This window comes from Schistocerca gregaria, chromosome 6, assembly GCF_023897955.1.
Source record: "Schistocerca gregaria isolate iqSchGreg1 chromosome 6, iqSchGreg1.2, whole genome shotgun sequence".
NCBI classification, from domain to species: domain Eukaryota; kingdom Metazoa; phylum Arthropoda; class Insecta; order Orthoptera; family Acrididae; genus Schistocerca; species Schistocerca gregaria.
Window position 1 is genome coordinate 125,187,365 of NC_064925.1, and position 27,714 is coordinate 125,215,078.

The 27,714-nt window shown below is 42.6% G+C and overlaps 1 protein-coding gene across 3 annotated transcripts in view; it reads right to left on the reverse strand.

Moving 5' to 3' along the window:
* The window catches only part of LOC126278013 (facilitated trehalose transporter Tret1-2 homolog), a 172,404-nt gene extending 147,141 nt beyond the window's left edge, over positions 1 to 25,263 (reverse strand). The window contains exon 1 of one of the 3 annotated variants that reach the window (XM_049977720.1): positions 25,015 to 25,201. In XM_049977720.1, coding sequence (XP_049833677.1) covers positions 25,015 to 25,198 — 184 coding nt within the window. In that variant the 5' untranslated portion in view covers positions 25,199 to 25,201. Of the gene's footprint in view, positions 1 to 25,014 lie in introns of all 3 variants that reach the window. The other 2 variants (XM_049977719.1, XM_049977722.1) reach the window with 2 other exon arrangements.
* Between the last annotated feature and the right edge of the window lie 2,451 nt (positions 25,264 to 27,714).

The following is a 27,714-nucleotide window of genomic DNA, read 5'->3' on the forward strand; positions in this document are numbered from 1 at the left end:
GGAAGGCAATTCAGCATATAAATGACCTTTACAATTCAACATATAAATGACCGTTCCTCTTGTCTTTCGCTGAACGAAACGTTTGCCTCTCTCTTTGACAGCTGCAGCAACAGCAATGAGAGATTACATGAAATGTATTCACAATTGCGATTCTGGACTTCTATAGTTGGTGTAATTGAATGACGACGATGAAAATTTGTGCCGGGCTGGAGCTCGGACACGAATTTCTCTCTTCTTGCGAGCGGTCATATTACCTTATGACTAGCCGATGACGACTCATGGCCACATTCAAACTCCCATATGTCGTCAACCATGTGGTTACAACTTCTACGCGTACATCAGTTATGTATATTCCCATACAAGAGCGACGTTATACTTGAAAGTCGCTTGCCCGGTGTCGGCTGACAAATATGATATTGCAGTCCGAAGCAACTTTGCACCGTAATACGGAATATCACAGGCACTGCAGTATCTTATCACAACGAGAGTATTCGCATCAGCGTCGTATTACTAGATGTGTGCCATGTCAACAGTTAATACAGCTATCGGCATAGATTCGAAACTCGCTGGAGTGCTGATTTACTTCATGCCAGTTTTTTCTTCCTTCCGTAACGCAGCTGATAGCAGTCACTTCGAAAGTCAGCAACAAAATCATAAGAACGTCTCTAAAGTCCATGCTGCATTTGTTTCAGAACAAACAAACAGCATTTCATAATCAGCAGCCTTCTGCTCCAGTGTCACAACTTCCAAAAATTATTACTATATTTCTATTATTAATTCGTCAATATCAGCTCTTTGTCGGTCACAGTGCAGCTGGAATAATAGAAGCATTGTATCTTCCCCACACAGATTAAAGGATTATAAAGAGATGCCCTAGCATCCAGAGTAATGCATGAGGTGGTAATTAATTTTGATAGCATAGTAGTTTCCAAAGACATACATTTGGGATCTGTAGGAATTGGTCAAGCAATCTTTCTGAAGCGAAAATACTGCAAGATCTCAATATTTTGCAGATGGATGTGAGATTATATAAGTAGTTTTCGAATTCTGAAGGTAAATTTTGGCACCAGGCGTAGATATGCGAGACCTCTAGGTGGCAGCTACCGGCATTGATAGCTGATTGGAAATTGTGGTTTCAGGAGTGAACTATGTGGAGATTTAGAAGCTTGTGTTATGAATAGAATTCAACCTTTGACTTGCTTCTTGGAACTATGTCTTCGTTGAGATTTTTGATGAAATTGCGGGGCTTTAGTTGGGGATTATGTGGAGACTAGCAGTGATCAATGTTTCCAGTTCAGTAGGACGAATTGTGAACACATCTAAAGACATCAGACTGTTACGAAGATGGTGGTATAGATCTGATCACTTATTGATCCTCACCTGGAGAGTCAAGGTAAGGATATTGAGCTTCCGTTAAACCATTTCGTTAGTACCAAAGTGGAGGAAGTTTGATTTTCGGCCCAACAATAAATTTTTCTCACAATGGCATAGTTGCGCCGAGTAGTGACATAGCACGTCGCGTCCTACTGGGATTGTGATGTTGATAGTAGTGGGTGATGGACACTCTCCATCAGGACTTCGAGTTACCAAAGTAAGTGACTGAAATGACTCGAAGAGACTTTCAGTGGCATATACTTAACATTTGTTCACCACGTAGGAGCGATTTTAACACGGAAATTCTTTTGAATGCTATGAATTTTGATTCACCCAGAAAATTTCAGATTATTTCGTCAGATTCATTTAATGTAAAACAGTAACCTTTCCACATTTCAATTTCTGAACAGTTTTTCGTTATTCCACGGTGATCTCAAGAAATAGGTGTGTAGTCTCAATGTATATTTGTCGTTCAGGTTCTCCTGTGTTTAAGTGGCACAAATTTTTTTTAGCTAAGTAAAAACGGATGAACTATAGTATCAGCAGACAAGTTCATGGTCACGAGGCCTATGTTGGAAGTGTTAGTAACCATTTTCAGCAGTCTCATGAAATTAAACTACAATTACCATTGTTCAGTGAATAAAATATTGCTGCAGAATTTAATATAGTGGTGTGTTCTATCAATTGCACCACATATATTAATTACACACCATTGTTTGATAGGAATAGGCGTCATTTTTGTGAAACAACCGGGAACTAAACTATGAGCCAAATCCGTCAAATATGAGGCTCTGCGTAGAAACTCTGTTCCATGTTCACCTCCCACTTACTTTGGTTTCTCTATGTCCTTAGCTGCCTGAAAATTTAAAATTTCATCCCAGAAGCACTTTTCACGTTTATGGATAAGGCATCACTAGCAGTTATATTGTAATCATTGCAGTACATTATGATTTGTGTTACTTTGGTTTCTGTAGAGTGAATGACGGTTTTGCTTAAGGATGACATCTGTGAGGAATTGTATGACCATCAGAAAATCTTCATTAAGTGAGCACAAATTATATTCTGGGACAAAAGGAAGCCAGTGAGCACAGTGCATATATAGTGCAACTATTCGTAAAGATAGAAAAATGATCAATGACTTTTCCAATGACGTGGAATGTGTCACTATTCAAATGCCAGAAGAGGGCTAACTTCTTCTACCCCACATCCAAAACTGGATTTAAAGGGTGCCTTCAAAATGCTTGGGGGATTCTCCATTATGAAACTTCTGATAGTGTTTCACTATTCCATCCTCATTTACTTTTATGGTTGCAATTGTTAAGTTTTGGGAATGAAAACATGGCACAAGTGGGCTGTAATCTGTATTATCTGTTCATATAGGCAGTTTTAATGGTGCAGCGGAAAGCTTAAAAGATGTGTGTGAAAATTACCCATTGCTAAAATTGGCTAATCGCACAGATAATACACATATTACAGCCTACTGGTATCATATTCTAACTGACGAAACACACTGAGGATCTTGCCTTGTACAAAAATAAATAAATGAAATAAAATAAACAATAAACAAAAGCTGTTATGTACATATGTAATACCATCAAAATTAAGTATAGCATTATCTCTTAAAACAATTTTTCCTGTACAAGAAAATCCTGTGAACATCAGTTACATAGGAAGAAAGCTGCAATTCGCATGAAAATGCTGTGAGATGAAGCGCCTCTTTGGATGTATTTGAATAACTTTCCTTGTGTCGTGACCACACATTTTTATTTTCAAAAACATCTTGCGCGTTTCGACTGCCGTTATTTCTACAGGCAGTGTTATGTCAATCAAAATAATTGCTCATTACATACACTGTATCACGTCAACATTTTCAACTACTTCGCGCTTGTTTCGTGATTGGAAATGTTGATGTGATACAGTGTATTTAATGAGCAGTTTTATACGACTGACATAACATTAGCCGGCCTGAGTAGCCGTGTGGTTCTGGGCGCTCCAGTCTGGAGCCGAGCGACCGTTACGGTCGCAGGTTCGAATCCTGCATCGGGCATGGATGTGTGTGGTGTCCTTAGGTTAGTTAGGTTTAATTAGTTCTAAGTTCTAGGTGACTGATGACCTCAGAAGTTAAGTCGCATAATGCTCAGAGCCATTTGAACCATTTGACATAACACTACCTTTGAAAAGGTGGAAAGTCGAAACGCGTAAGGTGCCTTTGGAAATAAAAGAAATGTGGTGAAGACATAAGAAGAGTAATTAAAGGAAGAAAGCGCGAATGACCTGAGACATAATAGACTATCAAGAGGTCATTGGAAGGGAAATATGAACAGGCCAGTTTTTTGGTTACAGTACTCAAGTACGGTCATAATACACTCCTGGAAATTGAAATAAGAACACCGTGAATTCATTGTCCCAGGAAGGCGAAACTTTATTGACACATTCCTGGGGTCAGATACATCACATGATCACAATGACAGAACCACAGGCACATAGACACAGGCAACAGAGCTTGCACAATGTCGGCACTAGTACAGTGTATATCCACCTTTCGCAGCAATGCAGGCTGCTATTCTCCCATGGAGACGATCGTAGAGATGCTGGATGTAGTCCTGTGGAACGGCTTGCCATGCCATTTCCACCTGGCGCCTCAGTTTGACCAGCGTTCATGCTGGACGTGCAGACCGCATGAGACGACGCCTCATCCAGTCCCAAACATGCTCAATGGGGGACAGATCCGGAGATCTTGCTGGCCAGGGTAGTTGACTTACACCTTCTAGAGCACGTTGGGTGGCACGGGATACATGTGGACGTGCATTGTCCTGTTGGAACAGCAAGTTCCCTTGCCGGTCTAGGAATGGTAGAACGATGGGTTCAATGACGGTTTGGATGTACCGTGCACTATTCAGTGTCCCCTCGACGATCACCAGAGGTGTACGGCCAGTGTAGGAGATCGCTCCCCACACCATGATGCCGCGTGTTGGCCCTGTGTGCCTCGGCCGTATGCAGTCCTGATTGTGGCGCTCACCTGCACGGCGCCAAACACGCATACGACCATCATTGGCACCAAGGCAGAAGCGACTCTCATCGCTGAAGACGACACGTCTCCATTCGTCCCTCCATTCACGCCTGTCGCGACACCACTGGAGGCAGGCTGCACGATGTTGGGGCGTGAGCGGAAGACGGCCTAACGGTGTGCGGGACCGTAGCCCAGCTTCATGGAGAAGGTTGCGAATGGTTCGCGCCAATACCCCAGGAGCAACAGTGTCCCTAATTTGCTGGGAAGTGGCGGTGCGGTCCCCTATGGCACTGCGTAGGATCCTATGGTCTTGGCGTGCATCCGTGCGTTGCTGCGGTCCGGTCCCAGGTCGACGGGCACGTGCACTTTCCGCCGACCACTGGCGACAACATCGACGTACTGTGGAGACCTCACGCCCCACGTGTTGAGCAATTCGGCGGTACGTCCACCCGGCCTCCCGCATGCCCACTATACGCCCTCGCTCAAAGTCCGTCAACTGAACATACGGTTCACGTCCACGCTGTCGCGGCATGCTACCAGTGTTAAAGACTGCGATGGAGCTCCGTATGCTACGGCAAACTGGCTGACACTGACGGCGGCGGTGCACAAATGCTGCGCAGCTAGCGCCATTCGAAGGCCAATACCGCGGTTCCTGGTGTGTCCGCTGTGCCGTGCATGTGATCATTGCTTGTACAGCCCTCTCGCAGTGTCCGGGGCAAGTATGGTGGGTCTGACACACCGGTGTCAATGTGTTCTTTTTTCCATTTCCAGGAGTGTATTTCAGGGCGCATTGAATGAGCCGGATCTTACACGGCAATGTAACTCGAACGTTCGGCAACTGATTTATATGGCTCGGGTAATGTATCCCGCCTGAGGCAATAAATTCTTCATCATTCTTTCGTTGTGATGGCATTTACACACTGCAGTCTGTCAATCTTCTGTTCCCTCTCTATCGCATTAGTGACACCTTCCTAATGAAGCTCATGTACATGAGATGTTGAAAAGTGTATAACTTCCGTTCGTCAGCAGTTAGTACACTGTGAAATAACCAGTGGCCCTATTTTTGATTATGTTTCAGTAGAATCTACGTACTTGCCTTTTCGCTTTTTTTCTTGAGAACGTTCGATTATATACAGGGCGTAGATAAAGTCTGGGAACACTTTCAATTATTTACTGCACAACAACCAAACATTGTACAGATGTCATACATATTGCATTTTAAAGGGAAACTCCAAAAGTTTTTTTTACAACCATTCGATATACGAACCATGAGTGACTCGGCAGACGTCAGTACGGTAATATGAATTCTTGCCATACCCTTCCCAGCATGGCATCGTCGACTGTGGCAGTCGCTTCCCCTATTCTCTCACGGGCTCTGCTGCATCACGTGATAGAGGCAGTTCATACACCAGATCGTTAATGTGTCCCCACAGAAAAAAGTCACACGGAGTGAGATCTGATGATCGAGGAGGCTCTTTCATGATACACCTGACCCCTTCTGTAGCACGTCCGATCCATCGATGCGGCAGCTTCGTGTTCATGTACCCACGAACTTCACAATGAAAATGTGGTGGGGTCCCATCCTTCTGAAAGATAAACGGAGAGTCCGATTGCATTTGAGGCATCAGTCATGGCTGCAACATGTCCAAGTAGGAATACCCTGTGCAGTGCTCTCGGTGAAGAAGAATGGCCCGTACAATTTTTTACGTGACAAGGCACAATAAACATTTACCTTTGGCGAATCACGCTAAAATTCAGTGCATACGTGTGGCTGCTTTGTATCACAGATTCGACAATTATGCCTCTTCACTTTCCATTTAGTGTCAAGAGTAGCTTCGTTGCTAAAAATTAAGCGATCAACAAGTCCATCCCCATCCTGATTCAATTGTTGCAAGTGTGAACAGAACTCAAAACACTTGTCTTTGTTGTCGTCATTGAGCTTCTGCACTAACTCCAATTTGAGTAGTTTAATAGACAGCTTCCGTCAGAGGACTTTCCACAATGCCATTGGAGCTATTTCAAGTTCACGGGATGCCCGATGAACTGATTTCTTTAGACTCTTTATGGCTGTCTCTCGTACGCGATCCACATTCACTTCACTCACACTAAGACGCCCGCTTCTCTTTGTCGGGCACAAGCAACCCGTCGTAGCGAATTTGTAGTGCCAGTGGTAAATGGCCTTCCTTGTTGGTGGCTTCTTACCGTACTTGGTTCTAAATATCTGTTGAACAGCTGTAGCACACTTGTTTTTGTCGGAATCCCAAACACAGAAAGCTCGCTCCGCACCTGAATTCGCCATGTTTACGACTAACGCTGACTGCCGGCAAATTACCAAACTTACAGCGTGGCGGTATAAATAAAAACAAGAAGTTTCAGTGTTCCTCTTGAAAATGACGTATGTATGATATCCGTACAATGTTTTGTTCTTGCGCAATAAATAATTGGAAGCGTTCCTGGACTAAATGTACACTCTGTACATAATGTTCTGCACTGCCATCCCGGGATTGGGGGTTTTCCCTGCCAAGGGACTGGGTGTTTGTGTTGTCCTCATCATTTCATCACCTTCATGAACTTTTGTGACGGTACTATATTGGACTGTGAAAAAATTTGGACTTTGCAAAAAGTGGGACTTTGAATGGGCGCTGATGACCGCGCTGTTGAGCGCCCCCACAAACCAATCATCATCGTCATCATCAACCGTCATCCCGTATTCTGACGTAGTTTCTCATACTTCTTCCCTAAAGAACGTTTGTTGAGGTGAACGTCTCATCCAAGTCATTCGTCCCAACGAACAGTGTTTTATACCATTAGCGTGTAAGATGCAATGGAGTTGACTGAAATACAATCAGTACACTAGGACAGCAATCCGAAAAGAGTATTTGTTGAAGATGCCCAATAGTGGGAGCTTCACTTTTCTGCTGTCTATTCAAACAGTGATATTCAAATTGAGCGAGGTAATATCGGTGCATTTTTAATAGGCTATGACTACTAACGGTTTGAGTCTTTTAGTTAAGGCAGGAAATTTACAACTAGTTGATTAAAACAAACGATTAGTTTGTCCCAAAAGCGATCTAAAATAACACTGAATTTGTCTTTAATTGGAATCAGTAGCGCCTGCAATAACCAGAGGGCAATAAAATAAAAATAATGAGATTTTTTATCAAGTGTCTCAGATGTGGATCAGCAGTTATTAAAGTTAGACAAAGACATGTAACTGTGTTTCATTCTCCATACATAGAAAAAGAAAGATAATGCACCACAGGTCAATTATATAAATAATGGATAATATAAAGTCCTCCACTAAACCGCCGTTGTACAAGAAACGCAGTTCTTACAGAAAATTGAGAACTGTTAGTGACATGGCGGCTGCAGTGTAACACGTGTTAAGTTCGGCCCGCGAAATTTAGTCGAATTCGTAGGTGTTCTCGCAGGTGTTGTCTAGTACAAGTGGAAATCGTGTAAACAACAGTGTTCTGTGCAGTAGTGCTATTTTTTTCTGTGCTCCGCCAATATCTGCGAGAGAATGGTAAACAGAAGAGTCAACAGCAGCGCGTCCAGCAGCGGGAAAGCAGCAGGTGCGGCGGGCCTGCTCCTGGCGGAAGGTGCGGCCGCGGCTCCCGGTATAGCGGACCTGGTCCGCTCTGAGGTAAACGCTGCGCTTCGCGATAAAAACAATCTCGATCTGACAGCAGGCACCATATCAGATACTGTAACGGCAGCAGTATTGGCCAAAATGCGTGAAACTGTTGAGGCCAATACTGCCGAAATTACAGCACTAAAAAAGTCTGTGTCTGAATACGAGAAAAAGGCACGGGAGTTGGAAGTGAAACTATCTGCCGCCACAGACGAGATAGAACAGTACCAAAGGCGAAATAGTCTACGGCTGTTTGGAGTAGCAGAAAATAAAGAAGAAGACACGGACAACCTGCTTATACAGGTTGCGCGTGAAAAATTAGGCGTTGAAGTGACCAAGGCAGACATTGACAGGAGCCACCGGGTGGGACGAAAACTACCAGGTGCTACCAAATCTCGTCCAATAATAATTAAATTTGTGTCGTACCGAAAAAGGGCTGAGATCTTTACCCAGAAGAAGAAGTTAGCAAGGACAGGGCTTACAATAAGGGAAGATTTGACACACGAGCGGCTAAAGATTTTAAACAGTGCCATATCCCATTTCGGTCTTCAGAATGTGTGGACTCAGGATGGCAGAGTAATCATTAAGACTGCAGGTGGAAAGAAGACAGTCACAAACATGACAGAACTAAATAGTATTAAGTGAACCTACTCCAGCCAAAAGTCAAACTTAACACCATTTGCAAATTTTAACAGCCCTATACTCAGATATAGTCTTGTAATTGTATTAACTTTTTAATTATTTGTACCTTCAACTAATTGTTTTTGTAACTGTATTAACTTTTTACTATTTTTTGTGTCTTTAGCTGTAGCCATTGCTTAGTTATAGTTACTGCTAATACTTTTTTTCATTTTCTCAGTTTATTCTCTTCCATTCTGTAATAGTTCTATTGCAATTATTAGTCTCTCCTTTAGTTCATTAGTCAACCATCTCTTCGGTTTAAATTGCTCATAACAAAAATCACTATCAGTATCACTTTAGCAAATTTAAATCTAATTGTAGCTTCCTACGATAATCACTACCAGTATCAATCTAGTAAATTTCAATTTAATTCTAGCTTCCTACGATAAACTATTAAATATTAAGCTTACTTCTCTCTGCTGGCAGCATCGGCCTCTTAAATCACTCCCCTTTCCTTTATTTCCACCCTAAGCTGTTTCAAATACTCTAATTACATCTCTCCTCTTACGACATAGGATACTCAGTGACACACGGCCGTCACCATTTTGGTCATATTCTCCCTGCACCGAATACCACTAATCCATTTTCTATACTCCCGCAACCTCAGGAAATCTCTTGCAGTCGCCTTTCTTTCGGCACTCGCGGAGTCACAAACAGGGCGCGCAAAATCTCGGACACCCCTGTATTATGTCACTTGGCGGAACACCGGCCAGTGCCCCTCGCGGCAGGTAGTGCCTAACAAAGGGACAAACCAGTCTGCCACCCTACTCCAGGCTGCTCAGCGGAACGCGTCCGAGCTTTTAGCAGCGCACTGCAACATTCAGTCTTTATCTGCGCATTACGAAGAACTTAGCCTCCTCTTCAACCAACTAAACTACCACGTAATCCTCTTATCCGAAACATGGTTGAAACCACACATATCCTCTGCATCTATTCATCTCCCAGGGTACACATTTCTTAGGGCAGACAGATCAAAAAAGCGAGGTGGCGGGGTCGGCGCATATATACGAACAGATCTCAAAGCGAAAGTCTTATGTACGTCAAATCCTGCTGAAGAAAAAGAGGCTGAATTCATGTTCATTGAAATAAATATACAAATTCGGAAATTCTTGACTGGCGTCGTGTACAAGTCGCCAAAAATTAGCTCAATGAGTTCCTTCCAGTCGGAATTACATTCACTTCAGTGTCAATACGAACATGTCATCGTAATGGGTGACTTGAACATAGACCTGCTAAGAGACACTCCCTCCGCAATAAATCTAAGAAGATTGTTTAGTTGCAATAGCATGAACATTCTTCCATTACAACCTACACACCATACGTCGCACAGTCATACTCTTATAGACGTGATCGCAACGAAACAGACTGACAAAGTAAGAGATGTTGGTCAATCATCGGCCCCTGGCCTCTCAGCACACGATGTAATATTCCTGGCCTACTCTGTGCAGCCCCCAAGGACCAAATCGCGTTACATAACTTGTAGGAACATGAAACGTATTGACCTTGACGCTCTAACAGCCGATTGCTCAGAGATCTCATGGCATCAAATAATCAGAGAACCTACAATCGACGGCAAAATTAATGAACTTGGTGATAAACTCACTGCCCCCTATGACAAACATGCACCTGTGCGCACAGTCCATGTAAGAAAATCTCCTGCTCCATGGCTGACAGCTGAATTACGTCAAATGATGACTAATAGGGATACTGCCCACAGGCGTTTCAAGGCAGATCCGAAACCCGAGCGTTTCGAAGAATATAGAAAGCTACAGAACAGAGTGAAACAATGCATTCGCAATGCCAAAATCAGGCACGCTCGCTCCCTTGTATGCAGCGATCTGACACCCAACACTCTATGGAAGAATCTCCGTAGCTTGGGGGTCGGAAAGGCAAAATCGGAAACTACTTTTCAAGTGTCAGCTAACGAATTAAATGAATTCTTCTCTGCACCTCTGAATACCAGCACGGCTGATAATTACCGTCCACAAGAATCCCCAAACAGGATAACTAACAACGTTACCTTCCATATAAAACATGTAACAACAAATACGGCAAGAAAAGCAATTATGAGAATCTCTTCTGATGCAATAGGCAACGACAGTATCGGTATAACCATGATTAAGAATGTTGCCGATATCTTAGTACCTGTCTTAACTGACATATTTAATTTTTCCCTTGTGAACGGAATATACCCCGCTGCATGGAAAAGAAGCATAATTCGACCCATCCCTAAGATCGAAAACCCACAACTGCCTAGTGATTACCGACCAATTAGCATACTGCCTGCTGTTTCCAAAGCACTTGAATATATTGTTCATGACCAAATCACTGAACACTTGCATGAATTCAGTCTATATGACAAATTTCAATCCGGTTTCCGTAAACATCACAGCACAAACACTGCTCTAATTAAAGTAACTGATGACCTGAAATATGTCATCGACAATCGAAAGGCAACAATATTGACGCTACTGGACTTCAGCAAAGCTTTTGACACTGTTAACTTTGACATATTACTCAGAAAAATGCAACAGCTTAACCTCTCTGATAGTGCAATGAGATGGTTTGAAAGCTACTTAAAAGACAGACAGCAATGTGTTGTCTGCGCAAATGAAAAATCTTCCTGGAAACATGTTTCTTAGGGAGTGCCACAAGGATCAGTCTTAGGACCACTTTTGTTTTCTTTATATGTCAACGATATTTCGTCGGTCTTGTCCTCCTGTAAACATCATTTCTATACCGACGACCTCCAGCTCTACCTAAGCGTCAGACCTGAAGACGTGACATGGGCGAAAACCCTGGGGCTTAAATTAAATGCAAAAAAGACGCAAGTAATCTTAATAGCCCATCAGAAATTAATAAGTTCAGATTTCCGCGAACGGCTACCTCCTATTCTGCTCGAAGGTACTCCAATACCATATCAGAAAACAGTGAAGAACTTGGGTGTAACTTTGGACGAGCATCTCAACTGGGCGGAGAATACAGTCGCAGTGTGCCGAAAGACGTCTGCTTGTCTCTATGCTTCGGAACATATTCCCACAGGACTTGAAACGCCAGCTCGTGCAAGCACTCGTTCTACCGAACCTCCACTATTGTGATGTGATTCAACAAGGAATGAGTAGTGAAAACAAAAGACGGCTAGAGCTAACTATGAACGCCTGTGTGCGTTACACCTGCAACATTCGCCGATATGATCATGTTAGTGCTTCATACTCCGAGTTAGGGTGGCTGCGGCCGGACAAACTGCGTGACTACCACACTCTATGTCTACTTCACCGACTCCTCGTCGCGCAAGCACCCCAGTACCTAGCTTCAGAGATTAAAAACCTGTCATGCCATCATAATCGAAACACGAGGTCACTCTTATCTGGTATCCTAACTGTGCCCACTCACAAAACAAAAACTTTTGCAAACTTCTTCTCAGTTGCCGCTGTCCGCCTCTGGAACAAACTGCCCCTTACCTTGAGGAAAATTCAATCTACTGTTGCTTTTAAGAAGAAGTTGAAGCATTTCCTACTATCATCCGCATAAAATTCTCCACAAAATTAATGTGCAAGGCCAATCCTCTCATCTGTCAAATAGCAAAGCTAGCGACTTCTATCTTGCTCCTGAGATGCCTTCCACTTCATCTATCTCTGTTAGCCACACAGTCTTCTTTTCCTTTATATTTTCCTTAATCATGTTTCATCATGTCTCTCTATTCTTCTCCTCCCTTCACCATGAGTCTCCCTCATACTCCCTGCTGCCACCACTCCTACCTAAAATCTTTCTCTTCAATAATGTATTTTTCGAGGTGTACCTTTCTAATTGTTTATCTCACTTTTTGTATTAGATGTAGTTTAACATGCCTACTAAAACATATGACTGTAAAATAAGTAGAATGCCTGGTTAGATGTAAGAGAGGGCCCGATGGCCCTAATCTTGCCAGGTTAAATAAATAAATAAATAAATAAATAAAAACTGTTTGGCGAAGAACATGGAGTTTGACGTTCGTGGTCAATGCGGGAGAAAACAGAGAGCGAGGAAGAAGGAGAGGACGAAAAACGATAAACGAAAAAAAAAGTGTTACAAAACAGAGCATCGTGTATATTACGAAATATGAGAGATTTGTAGGTAGTGATGTCGCCTGCTCGAACAAGTAGAAATCGTTATAACGTTAAGAATATGTCGAGTTTCGTCCCAAGTGAGATACATGATAAGACTCTTACGACAATGAAAGGATGTGGAAAGGTTTCTAAATTCTTAACCAGACGTTAACCTACGGAATACGTTACAAGGCAATACTGCTGACCATAGCCAGCTTCTTAAGTAATTTCGTGGATCTAAAATCCAAAAGATATTCATTTTCATACTTTTGCCTCACAGAATACGTCCTGTATTTACAAAGAGAGGTGACGGAAATAATTTTAGGTCCGTTTGACTTGTAACAGAAATGCTGCAGAGAATTAATTTGCTGATGCCCAGAGAAACATTTTGTTTATCTCGCAAACACTGGTTTATTAAATGTTGAAAAGGGGTTTGGCATAAGGTCCTCCATATACTACAAGTATGTTCATCGATTTCATAGAGGTCGTGAAGATCACATTAGACTAGTAATGGATGACAATGAGCCAAGCATGTAATCACTGTTACCGTACTCCCTCTGTGACGTAAGAAAAACGCCGTCTGTGAAACAGTGTCTAGAGATTAACTGGGTACGAATGTAGCTGCAGATATAGTTACAGAAATTTGTGTTTTCAATATTGCAGTATCCATTGACAAATTTTGCTCAGTGTCTGCCAATAATTCATGTACGACAGACAGATGGGGAACATCCATAGCTCGTTTTCATCACGTAGTTCACAAGCTCCACAAGGATCATATTAATGTCTCCGCCACAGCTAAAACAAGCTAGCGGCGCAGCCTATGTAACACGAATGTCATTCCTTATTGATTTACTCTTTATTTTTCCCGTCATTCATAGAGCGCCATTTGACTCAACAATAAAGCAAGTCAATCATTCGAGATGTAATCCCTGGAGAGCACGGCCCAATTTCCCAACTACAATTATTACGTGAGCGAAGGACATAGAGTGTGATCATCAAGTACAGCGCTGGACAACGTAGTTTCTGTGAAAGGAGCGTGTGAACACTGTAGATGAGAAAAAGCGATCGGTTAAAACCATTACCGGTGTTTTAGTTCTCAATAAAGGATATTTTTCCGTATTTGTTTGGTCTTTGTTATAATAGCTAATTTTTATTTTTTACTAATAACCGATTAGACACACCGAAATATCATTTAGCCGAAGCAGCAACGCTAAAATGTTTCGTTTTCAAATAAACCTTTTTTAAAAAGGGAGTAATTTGTATTCGTAAAATTTACATTGGTTCGAAATATTGCGTTATTACAGAAAGTGGGAAAAGCAGTCAGTGCTGTTTTAATAAAAATGGCTACAGAAACGAGCAAGAAACACATAGTATACGAAGCCGTACAGCGTTGTTGAGACAGTAATGTCCCTGCTGCCGTGGGACGTGGCTTAAGGTACACGTGTATTTGACGTGTGCAAACTTTGCCTCCATATGTTCTGTAAGGTGTTTTCTCACTGTCGTTTCTGGATATTCGTTGTATTGCTGAAAGACACCAGCTCTAGCCAAGAAATATTTTTAAAATTTGGCGTAGCAAGGAAGTAAGGGCTTGATTTGCTCTAAAAATTTCAATACTTATCTGCCATTTCTACGAAATAATAAAAGAGCAAGGAAATTGTTGTAAGAGTAATAAATTAAAAACTCAACACCACTTCACATATAGCATACAATAAAAGTAGAACGTAGCTGATCTGCGGACTGTCTATATAATACGCCTTTATCATCTCGCAGCCCTCGAAAACGGACAGATTAACACGAAAATAAGAGTTCTTGAGCCTCAGTTTTCACTCTTCACCATTAACTATTCGCAGTGCCAAAATAGTGGTACGATCCCACATTACAGCGTGACGTTTCAGCATAGTTTAAAAAAATTACAATCAGTAGGGGAATACTGCTGTTTTTCCTGTGGTATTCAACCACTTACCACTTTTCGAGAAAAGCAGTGAACGTTGGAAGGAGTAAATTTTCTTTTATTTGTCTACTTAATTTAATACTTTCATTTTTTATATCTTGATACTTACAGACTCAAAGCTCTTCAATCTTTGTTCGATTTCTACGTTCATTGCAGGAAATAATAGGAATAAACAACCGAAAATCGATTATATCAAACCAGTTATTTTGAGCGGTTTTAACAGTCAGGTTAAAATGGCGTGGAAAAACCCGATATACCCTAAAAGAGGTTGTTCCAGCGAGAACCGCTATCCCTACTACATATAGAGGATATTCACAGGCAATTGACTGCAGTATGTGGAGAGTGTGCACCATCAAGAAAAGTACTGTTGCAACACGGCAACGCTTGTCCCCATTCTAGTCGGAAAACCACAGCTGTCGCTGGTGAAACTGGGTTTCTAGCTACATCCACGACCACCGTTTTCTGCCGATTTGGTCCCTGTAACTTATGTGGTTCAAATGGTTCAAATGGCTCTGAGCACTATGCGACTTAACTTCTGATGTCATCAGTCGCCTAGAACTTAGAACTAATTAAATCTTACTAACCTAAGGACATCACACACATCCATGTCCGAGGCAGGATTTGAATCTGCGACCGTAGCAGTCACGCGGTTCCAGACTGTAGCGCCTAGAACCGCACGGCCACTCCGGCCGGCTATCTTCTGTGGCTCCTCCTCAAACCACTTTCCTGCAGTCTGACATCCTCAGCAGGACAGCTGTTCCCAGTTACTGTAAGTCTCCGAAATAATGCACGCACATTATAGTCCCGAACAGATGGTAATCTGAAGGAGGGATGTCAGGAAAATAAGGTAGGTGTGGTAGTGTCTGGAGCCCTATCTCAGCGACGGCAGCCGTGGTTTTCCCACTCCCATCGGGTGGAACACTTTTCGTGACTGGGCACACACCCCACACACTGCCACGAATCGCTTGTGAATATCCGCATTGGGTACACCCTGCTTCCACAGAAACCACGTCGGCCGGTACTGTCCTTGATGATCACACCCCATCTTTTCCTCTCACTGAATGTCAGCAGCTGTAAAATTGCGCTGCACGGTGCAGGGATTACACTTCTAGTGACTAGCCTGTCACCTTCGGTAGAGCCGAAGTACTACGTGCAATTGTAGTGGTGAATCAAAATGCGCTCAATGAATGATGGGAAGAAATACCCTCTCATGCATCGCTTTCTCAAATAAGGACACATATTTCTGCTCACTTCTCTCGTCTTTGAAGTCTGTGGTGATTGTAAAAGCGCTGATATCTTATATGAGGAGTAATAATAGTTTCAAGAATGTCAGTAAGATGGCAGTACAAACAGTCCGTGCACTGGAAACTTAAGCCTAGTTTACACGAAGACACTGGCTTGACACGACTCGTCGAGTGTAACGAGTTGCACGCAAGTAGTTGCGTATATCTCTGTAGAAGCGGCACCATCAGTGTACACTTTAAGTTTCTTCGTTTTCTGAGTGCTGTAGTTGCGTGTAAAATGGAAGTTTTGGTAGCTCTACGAGCTGCATGAAATCTCTCCACAAGACAATGAGCATTAATACCTAAAAAGCGAACAATTTCCCATATATTATTTCAGTCAGTGTACGCTCTACCGACGTACCTAAACTCGATATTCATGCAGCTAGTGACGCCAAGTTGGAAAACGCCGTAAATGATTAGTTTCGTCAACGAGTTGCGCTAACGCTTTCATGCGCAGTCGTCGCTTATGCTGTTGTCGTGTAAACTAGGCTTCAGTTTGCTACTTCACACATTGTTGGTGTAGCCACAAAGCTGTGTTGTGGAAGTTTGTTATTGTGCTACAGGAAAAATACTGCTCTCTCGGAAGAGGTAAGTGCTCGAATACGTTTGTTGATACTTATTTTAGATTATTTGATATGTTTTTCAGACATCTGAATCGTACGTATAAATGTTGATTTTCGCGATAATGACTTGTGTCCTCATATGACTTTCCATTACTGTCATCAGTTTATTTAGAATTTTGATTTTCTTCCCCTTTACTTTGTAATATTGTATTTCATTGCTCTGTGTAGCACGTACCTACTTCTGATATATAGGGTGTTACAAAAACGTACGGCCAAACTTTCAGGAAACATTCCTCACACACAAATAAAGAAAAGATGTTATGTGGACATGTGTCCGGAACGCTTAATTTCCATGTTAGAGCTCATTTTAATTTCGTCAGTATGTACTGTACTTCCTCGATTCACCGCCAGTTGGCCCAATTGAAGGAAGGTATTGTTGACTTCGGTGCTTGTGTTGATGTGCGACTCATTGCTCTACAGTACTAGCATCAAGCACATCAGTACGTAGCATGAACAGGTTAGTGTTTATCACGAACGTGGTTTTGCAATCAGTGTATTGTTTACAAATGCGGAGTTTGCTGATGCCCATTTGATGTATGGATTAGCACGGGGCAATAGCCGTGGCTCGGTACGTTTGTATCGAGACAGATTTCCAGATCGAAGGTGTCCCGACAGGAAGACGTTCGAAGCAATTGATCGGCGTCTTAGGGAGCGCGGAACATTTCAGCCTATGACTCACGACTGGCGAAGACCTAGAATGACGAGGACACCTGCAATAGACGAGGCAATTCTTCGTGCAGTTGACGATAACCCTAATGTCAGCGTCAGTGAAGTTGATGTTTACAGGGTAACGTTGACCACGTCACTGTATGGCGAGTGCTACGGGAGAACCAGTCTTTCCGTACCAAATGGTTCAAATAGCTCTGAGCACTATGGGACTTAACATCTATGGTCATCAGTCCCCTAGAACTTAGAATTACTTAAACCTAACTAACATGACCCCATCAGGAATCGAACCCGGAACGCACGACCACGAGATGCGGGCTTTTCCGTACCATGTGCAGCATGTACAGGCAGTATCAGCAGCTGATTGGCCTCCACGGGTACACCTCTGTGAATGGTTCATCCAACAATGTGTCAATCCTCATTTCAGTGCAAATGTTCTCTTTACGGATGAGGCTTCATTCAACGTGATCAAATTGTAAAATTTCACAATCAACATGTGTGGGCTGACGAGAATCCGCATGCAATTGTGCAATCACGTCATCAACACAGATTTTCTGTGAACGTTTGGGCAAGCATTGTTATTGATGTCTTGAATGGGCCCCATATTCTTCCACCTATATGCTCAATGGAGCACGTTATCCTGATTTCATACGGGATACTCTACCTGTGCTGCTAGAACATGTGCCTTCACAAGTACGACACAATATGTGGTTCATGCACGACGGAGCTCCTTTACATTTCAGTAGAAGTTTTCATACGCATCTCAACAACAGAGTCGATGACCGATGCATTTTTAGAGGCGGACCAATTCCATGGCCTCCACGCTCTCCTGACCTCAACCCTCTTGACATTCATTTATGGGGGCATTTGAAAACTCTTGTCTACACAACCTCGGTACCAAATGTAGAGACTCTTCGTGCTAGAATTGTGGACGGCTGTGTTGCAATACGCCATTTACCTGGGCTGCATCAGCGCATCAGGGATTCCATGCGACGGAGGGTGGATGCATGTATCCTTGCTAACAGAGGACATTTTGAACATTTCCTGTAACAAAGTGAAGTCACGCTGGTACGTTCTGTTGCTGTATGTTTCCATTCTATGATTAATGTGATTTGAAGAGAAATAATAAAATGAGCTCTAACACGGAAAGTAAGCGTTTCCGGACAAATGTCCACATAACACATTTTCTTTCTTTGTGTGTGAGGAATGTTTCCTGAAAGTTTGCCCATACCTTTTTGTAACACCCTGTATACTAAATGTAGCTAGTGATTTGAGTCTCACCTCAGAAAAGTACTTTCTTATGCATACATAACGAATATTATTTGCATAGCTGTTTGCCTAAAGTAAGTCAGACTATGCTGTTCCTTTGGGATGAGAGATAGGCCGCATTCATCAGAGAAGATATTCGAGGACAATAGAATTCGTTCAAATGAAGAATAAATTGTGAAATTTCGCCAGGTTAGAAGTGAGGCGGCCGGAGTGGCCGTGCGGTTCTAGGCACTACAGTCTGGAACCGCGTGACTGCTACGGTCGCAGGTTCGAATCCTGCCTCGGGCATGGATATATGTGATGTCCTAAGGTTAGTTATGTTTAAGTAGTTCTAAGTTCTAGGGGACTGATGACCACAGCATTTAACTCCCATGGTGCTCAGAGCCATTTGAACCAACCAGGTTAGAAGTGATGCAGAAATTATACAAACACTTGAGGCTAAGTCACAAGATGACTTGTGTAGGAGAGATGACTCTGATAATGACCCATCATTTGAAATGGACCTCGTCACTGAAACTAGTAATATGTCTTCAGAAGCAAGAGAATGATATCCACAACAATGAAGCAAGTACAACAAATAACACTCAGGTTGAAACTGAAAAACGAAGACATCGTTCTGAGCCTGGAATGTCAACAAAACCTACTAAAAGGAATGTAGAGGACTTTGTACTCATAGCAGCCACAGCCATAATCTGCCATTTTGAAGATAAAACCCCTTCAGTTACTAGTATTTTATTTATAAGGACACCAAAAAAATTGCTATCTAAGAACGCTGTGTCATTCCATTCTGTTTTCGGATGAGAGCATAACTTGATTTTATTCTATCTGACGGTTCAGCTAAAATGCTGTGAAAACAGAAGTGCTTGTAAATAATGTACTTACAGTTGAAGCGGTTTTCTCTTCAAAATAAATGGAATGTAATTTGGTTCAGTGAATTAGACAATTGATTTACTACGCAACCATTTATTGGAAAAGCGAAAGTGTGCTATCGTGGATAATGTCCCCTTGATTTCTTTATGGAGTTGTTTCCAGAGAGCCTCATAAGTGAAATAGTTCAGCAGATCAACTTATATGCACACAAGAATGAAAAAGCATATTTCTCCACATATCTTTCTGAACTGAAAATTTCTTTAGAAATAACTCTGGTGATGATTTAGTTGCGATAATCGAGTGTACGCCAGTATTGGCCTAAGGTGACTGGCTTACGCATGAACATGGTTACAGAACATTTGAACAACTGCGTTTTTTCCCTGTATTTTAAAGACGTTTCTAGAATTCCTTAGGACAATACTGACAAAGCTACGAGATTACGCCCATTTTTGGATGCCCCGCATCATAGCTATCACAAGACTCTCGAACTTGAAGTATTTCACACTGTTGACGAAATAGTGATTCCATTCAAAGGGAGATCAGTACTGCAACAATACCTGCCAAAAAAGTCAATAAATGGGGCGGCGACATGAGAATGCGGGCAGGTGTGCCTGGTTAAGTATATTTCTTCGAACTGTTTCAAAGCGCTGCAGGAGGACGCAATGACATCTCCGAATGTGGGGTAACGGGAGATGATGTGCTTCGTCTGTGTCATGACATTCATGGAAAGAACCAAATGGTTTACGTTTATAATCTCTTCAGTAGCATTCCCTTGGTAGTAAAACTTAAAGAACTAAATATATGGTACGTTGGTACCATTCACAGAAACGGAGTGCAGGGAAGAGAAAGAAAACTGAAGTTGGGTAAATAATTACAGTGAAGCGACGTGGCATTTCTTCAGCAGTAGCTTCAACCCAAGGTCACAAGATGGACTGACAACTCACCTGTAACTATTGTATCATCATATGCTAGAAAAAAAACCTGAAGTGGCCGCTACAGGGTTACGTCGAAAGGAAAAGAAGTTTATAGAGATTAAAAGACCGCACTGTATTAGAATTTATAATAAGCGCAAGAGAGACGTTCACGTGATGGATTCTCTGGTTGTCCTCTACAGAAATGACATGGGACACCCTAGATGATATATTAGGATTTTCTGTCACATGTGAAATGTTGCTGCAGTAAATGCCTGGATACTCTGAAATCTCAGGCTGATGCTAAGTCTGTGAATTGTTTGAACATTGCATGGTCCATTATACAGTTTTATTTCTATACCTGCATACACCAAAATAAGTTTTGCATTACCACTGCTCCCATAACTGCTGAAGGTAGACGTTGACTGTGGATATTGCACAGGATGCTACGCTATCCTGTGCAAACTTCTTCATCCCCCACTACCGACTGCAGCCTACAGCCTTCTGAATCTGCTTAGCGTATTCATCTCTTGGTGTCCGTCTACGATTTTTACCCTCCACGCTGCCCTCCAGTACTAAATTGGTGATCCCTTAATGCCTCAGAACATGTTCTACCAACCGATCCCTTCTTCTAGTCAAGTTGTGCCACAAACTTCTCTTCTCCTCAATCCTATTCAATACTTCCTCATTAGTTATATTATCTACCCATCTAATCTTCAGCATTCTTCTGTAGCACCACATTTCGAAAGCTTCTATTTGCTTCTTGTCCAAACACCTCCATACACGGCTACGCTCCCTACAAATACTTTCGGAAACGACATTCTGACACAAATGTATGCTCGATGTTAACAAATTTTCTCTTCTTCAGAAACGCTTTCCTTGCCATTGCCAGTCTACATTTTATATCCTGTCTACTTCGTCCATCATCATTTATTTTGTTCCCCAAATAGCAAATCTCCTTTACAACTTTCCTAATCTAATTCCCTGAACATCGCCCGACTTAATTCGGCTACATTCCATTATCCCCGTTTTCCTTCTGTTGACGTTCATCTTATATTCTCCTTTCAAGACAGTATCCATACCGTTCAACTGCCCTTCTAAGTCCTTTGCTGTCTCTGACAGAATTACAATGTCATCGCCGAACCTCAAAGATTTTATTTCTTCTCCATGCACTTTAGTACCTGCTCCTAATTTTTCTTTTGTTTCCTTCACTGCTTGCTCAATATACAGATTGAATAGCATTGGAGAGAGGCTACAACCCTGTCTCACTCCCTTACCAATCACTGCTTCCCTTTCATGTCCCTTGACTCTTATAACTGCCATCTGCTTTCTGTACAAATTGTAAATAGCCATTCTCTCCCTGTATTTTACCCCTGTCACCTTCAGAATTTGAAAGAGGGTATTCCAGTCAACATTGTCAAAACTTTCTCTAAGTCTACAAATGCTAGAAACGTAGGTTTGCCTTTCCTTAATCTAGCTTGTAAGATAAGTCGTAGGGTCAGTCACTAAACCCGCCCAAAGATGTAAACAACCGTGCATGAGCAGCGCTTATTAGACGGAGGAGCTCCGACAGCCGGTCAGTTCAGCCATTCCACTAGGAAGTAGGTACACGGTTCGTGTTGTCTGTATTTCAACCTTGCCTAAACGGTCAATACCGTGTTTCGATCGCGTTTGCATTGTAACTTTGTGCCTGGAAGGTCTCTCAACAAGGGAAGTGTCCAGGCATCTTTGAGTGAACCAAAGCGATGTTGTCCGGACATGGAGGAGATACAGAGAGACGGGAACTGTCGATGACATGCCTTGCACTGGCTGCCCAAGGGCTACTACTGCAGTGGATTACAGCTGTCTATGTATTATGGCTCGGAGTAACACTGACTGCAACGCCACCATGTTGAAAAATGCTTTTCCTGCAGCCACAGGACGCCGCGTTACGAGTCCAGCTGTGCGCAATAGGCTGCGTGATGCGCAACTTCATTCCCGACGTCGATGGCGTGGTCCATCTTCACAACCACGACACCATGTAGCGCGGTACAGATGGGCCGAACAACATGCCGAATGCTCAGGATTGACATCACGTTCTTTTCACTAATGAGTGTCGCATATGCCTTCAACCAGACAATCGTCGGAGACGTGTTGGGAGGCATACCCGTCAGGCTGAACACCTTAGACACACTGGTCCGAATGTGCAGCAAGGTAGATGTTCCCTGCAGTTTTGGGGTGGCATCATGTTGGGCCGACGTACGCAGCGGTGGTCATGGAAGGCGCCGTACCGGCTGTACGATACGTGAATGCAACCCCCGACTGAATGCCATCCTTCTACCGATAGTAGAACTATATCGGCAGCATGTTGCCGACTCATTCGTCTTCATGGATGACAATTCGCGCCCACATCGTGCACATCTTATGAATGATTTCCTTCAGGATAATGACATCGTTCGCCTAGAGTGGCCAGCATGTTCTCGAGACATAAACCCTACCGAACATGCCTGGGATAGACTGGAAAGGGCTGTTTATGTGAGCCACCAACCACTGTGAGGCATCTACGCCGAATCGCCGTTGAGGAGTGGTACAATCTGGATCATCAGTGCCTTGAGGAACTTGTGGATAGTATGCCACGACGAATACAGGGATGCATCAGTAGAAGAGGAAGTGTTACTGGGTATTATAGGTACCGGAGTGTATAGCAATATGGACAACCACTTCAGAAGGTCTCGCTGTATGGTGGTACAACATGCAATGTGTGCTTTTCATGAGCAATAAAAAAGGCGAAATGATGTTTATGTTGATCTCTATTCAAATTTCCTGCACCTGTTCCGGTATTCTAGGAAACGAGGTGATGCAAAACATTTTTTGATGTGTGTACTTACAGTAATTGCACAAACTATCTTGATAGTAATCCAGCACACCTCTCTACGCATAGTGGATGAAATACTTTTGATTATTTAAACTCTACACGTTTCCCACACAGTCAGCAATGGCCGAGCGGTTCTAGGCGCTACAGTCAGCAACCGCTCGGGTTCGAATCCTGCTTCAGGCATGGATGTGTGTGATGTCCTTCGGTTAGTTAGGTTTAAGAAGTTCTAAGTTCTAGGGGACTGATGACCACAGCAGTTAAGTCCCATATTGTTTAGAACCATTTGAACCAAACCACTGAGTCAGAGTATGGTGGTTGGGAAGTGCGGGAAGGTGGATGGTTGTCCGTTGTGGAAAGACATGGGCTGCACATGTGAGAACGATAATCAAGATGGTACCCGTTGATAAGATTCCCATTACTACGATTTTGTGGAGGAACTACTGCGATACTATTGAACATGTTGAAACACTTGCTTTGCACCGATGTGCTTCTTCTATATTGCTATAGCATCGTCCAGCGAAATGGGTTAGGTGAGATACAAGGTATCGTGAGGGAAGGTCGTGGTGTCGGCTGGTAAAACTCCCAAAGGTTTGTCGGGCAATTTCAGTAGCCGATACGTTATGTTCAGGATTGTACCTCCTGTTACAGTTCCTGGAAATCAAAAATATAGCACCCAAATGTCAAACGTCGTCCCATTTATTAATATACCCGTGCCCTGACGCTGGAGGTACTCTGTGCTCTGTCCTTGGTCTTGAAAATCTGTCACACGATCCCCGACTCATATATTGACTATACTCAATGCAAACCCACTTTCTGGGAATAAGGCTGCGGTCGAAGGATGTCCCGTGCGAATACTTCTGATCATGTCCTTCCTAAAACAAATTTTATTTTACATGTCCCTACGGCAGTCTGGATCGTCCAGGATGGATGTTACAGAAAAACCATTAACTGTGCGTTACTCCCTTCTTCCAGTGTTCCATGTTGAGGATCTCAGTTGACGATATATCCCATATTCAATTGATTTCTCCATAAAATTAATAGAGACTCCTCTTTGCCCTGAATTTACTGTTGCAAATTAAAATCACTGTTACCCAGTTGTACCCACAATCATACGAGTAAATCTAATATTTTTATGGATATGAAATGTACCGGTAACATATCCTTAGTGGTAGGTAAAAGAAGAGAGTATATCGATTTATTGCTCGGTAAGCGGGAAGATGGAATCGGTCTTCAAAGGAGATAGCTTGTCATCTTTGTAGGATTCATAAATATTGTATTTTATCTATTATTACTTTTCTGTCGTGATTTCAAGTACCGACACGTTCTGTTACCATGGAAATTAACCCCTCAATTTGGTTCTACGGGCGTAGACGTTTAAGATAAACTTAACAAGAAAAACATCTTTCCGCATTGTACAGAGCTCAACAGAGTATGCAAGTAGCTACAGATATTAGCATGATGCTAAAGAATTTTGTGTTTTTCATGCTGCAGTATGTGTTGGCAAGAATTTTCTCCGTCATGCCAATTGCTGTTGTGCGAAAAAGCGACTGGCGACTTCCATAGCACGTGCTGACTGTTTGGTTCTGAAGTTCTGCAGCAACTAGAGACGATTGTAAATAATCTGCTCTTCGAGACTCGGTTCTATTTGTGGTTATTTTGCATGAGCAACTCCGCACCCCTTTCCCCCTCCCACACACACACACACACACACACACACACACACACATATATATATATATATATATATATATATATATATATATATATATATATATTCAAATAACGATTTATTTCTCGCCTTACCCACAATAGCAGCAAGTAACTGAGGCCACGTAGCTGGCTTCGCTTCGGCCAACTGCCCCTCTTCAACCATCTTCCCGTTGGTGATAGGTTTGGTATTGGGCCATGACGCTGCCGTGCTGTTGAAGACACCTGCCACTCCGCATCCGTCAGCCACACTCCACCGTTTGTTAGTGAATGTCTTCATTCCCGCATTTACCTGCAGTAAGACGTCGTTGCTTAAGTACCTGCGAAAAATCCGTGCGATTATCCACACGTGTCTGCTCAGGCGTCAGTGTTTGTATAAAACACGCTGGCAGAGCGAAGGACTGGGAGCTTATTAATACCTACACCAAAGCCTAAGGAGTGATGTGGCACAGACGATGCGAGAATCAGTTTTGTTGCTAACCACGGTTTCTTATTATGGAGTAGGTAGTGTAACGACAATCACGTGGTATAAATACATGGACGCCACACAAAAAGTATACAAAACAAGTAAATACATGAAAGTGCTGCTTTCGCAGATTTGCGTTTGACAATGTTACGAGATTTCTGATGTACACAAGTAATCTTTATCTTTTATAGTTGGCGGAAAATGACATCGACTTGGAGCGTTTACGGAACTGTACACTTTCCCCTGGGGGACTTGAAAGATCCTTCGGAAAGGGATTGAGTGACAAAACAGTTTGAACTTGATCAAGTACTATAAAGGTGACAGGGCCGCAAACAACTGTGCTACCTTCAGGAAATGAAGCCCCATAGATGTGTGGCCTAACTTACCAAGTGTGAGCAAATGATCCGCTCTGTCCGCTCTTGTGTTTGTTGTTATGTCGCGTCGTGTGTTCAATACTGCACATTCATCTTCGTCTGAACTTATCGGTACACAGCTGTATGTCATACGGCGCTTCATGTATTCAAGAGTTGTAGGAATTTCTTTGTAATCTCTTGTTTTAATTTTCGCAAATATAAAAATCTAGAAGTGGGCAGAACCGTTTTTTGTTTCCCCAGCGACGGATCTATCGATATCTCTTCTATTAGGAAGGTCTGTAATTATCGGTGTGAATTGGTGAGGAGATCCGTCACGATTGATTTTCCAGTAGAAATGTATAGGTCTGAGGGGTGTCTGTTTTGCTGAACATATTCCATGGAACAGACACCACTATACACTGGCAACGGTCGTCACAAACGAAAACCACATTCACACTCGCAACTGTCGTTAACATTTTCTAAAGCTGAAGAGATTCAGGGACAGGTTATGTCGTCGCTACAGCATTAGAGAACAACTTATGGCCTTCAAGCGTACCAGTACACACATCAATCGATCTGAGTTAAGTATTTACTTACTTTTGTTAAATACAGTACTACACTTCTTCAGACGCACTTGGGGCGTTGTTTTACTGTACTTGATCAAGTACCACATATCTTATGTTAAATGTTTCTTTTAAGGCTATTTACAGTGTTACAAAAGAAGACGATCCTATGTTCACCCACGACGGAATATTTTGTATATTCTGTGACTTTTTTTGTTGTTTACTGATAGGGGTATATACGAGTATTACTGCAGCTACTGCAGGTTCAGCCGTGTCCAGTATTTCTGTTGTGTTTCTGTCTCTTGCTGCTGTTTTTCGTTGGTGTGTCTTGTTCTTCGCAGCTCATATTCCTCAGATTTTGACACACTTTTGATAATCCTTTTTTGAAACTGTGATTGTTGCTTCCTGCGTGCATGTGGCGTAGCACTGCTGTAGCGAGTAGGTTCAATTGGCTCTGAGTGCTATGTGACTTAATATCTGAGGTAGGTCATCAGTCCCCTAGAACTTAGGACTACTTAAACCTAACTAACCTAAGGACGTCACACACATCCATGCCCGAGGCAGGATTCGAACCTGCGACCGTAGCAGGGGCGGGGTCCAGAACTGAAGCGCCTAGAACCGCTTGGCCACCGCGGCTGGCACATAGCGGCTGTTCACTCTCGCCAATTGCACACGGTTGTAATGTGTAAGTTTGAATAATATGTTATGGCTAATTATCCGCACTGTGCTCTCATGCTCAGTTGCAATGGAGGTAGGTGGTACCTGTCGTTATCCGTTAGCCAGTCTTGCTCGCGTTAAGACATGCTGTTTGAAAGTTACAGATTCAGGATAATTATTCGAGCCGCTTTCTGCCAGTCGTTAACTTTCGTTGTGAAACGAACAAAAGCTGTATTATTGCGTATGGGACGTTTCTAAAACAGAGTCTAGTTCAGCATGTCTGAAGTGATTAACAACTTTGTTAATAAATCGTATAGTCAGTGATCAACCTGTAACTGGTATAAATTGAGCCTTTCAGTGCCCGCTTTCTAAAAATTGTAAGCAATTTGAGATCTTTAGATGAAGAGCAGTAATGCAATATCTACTGAGATGACTCACCGTCAGGTGGTATTACACTAAATATGGAGACCGGTGGCGGGACACAGTATTCTGCAACTATCTTCGAATGCGGAGCTGCAGCGCCATCGTGGAACGTCCCCTTTGAAAATTTATGAATGACAGTGCTGGAAAAACTTATATGGTATTTGATTTTCAAACAGCTGAGTAATACACAACGTACCCAGACAGTTCTCTCTTTACTTATTCTGATCATCACTAAACTGACACACAATATTTTTAGCGCAACGCAGTCTGACTTTCTATAATGGCCCTAACAATAACCTACACCTTTCATGAATCACCTCACAAAAATCTTCGT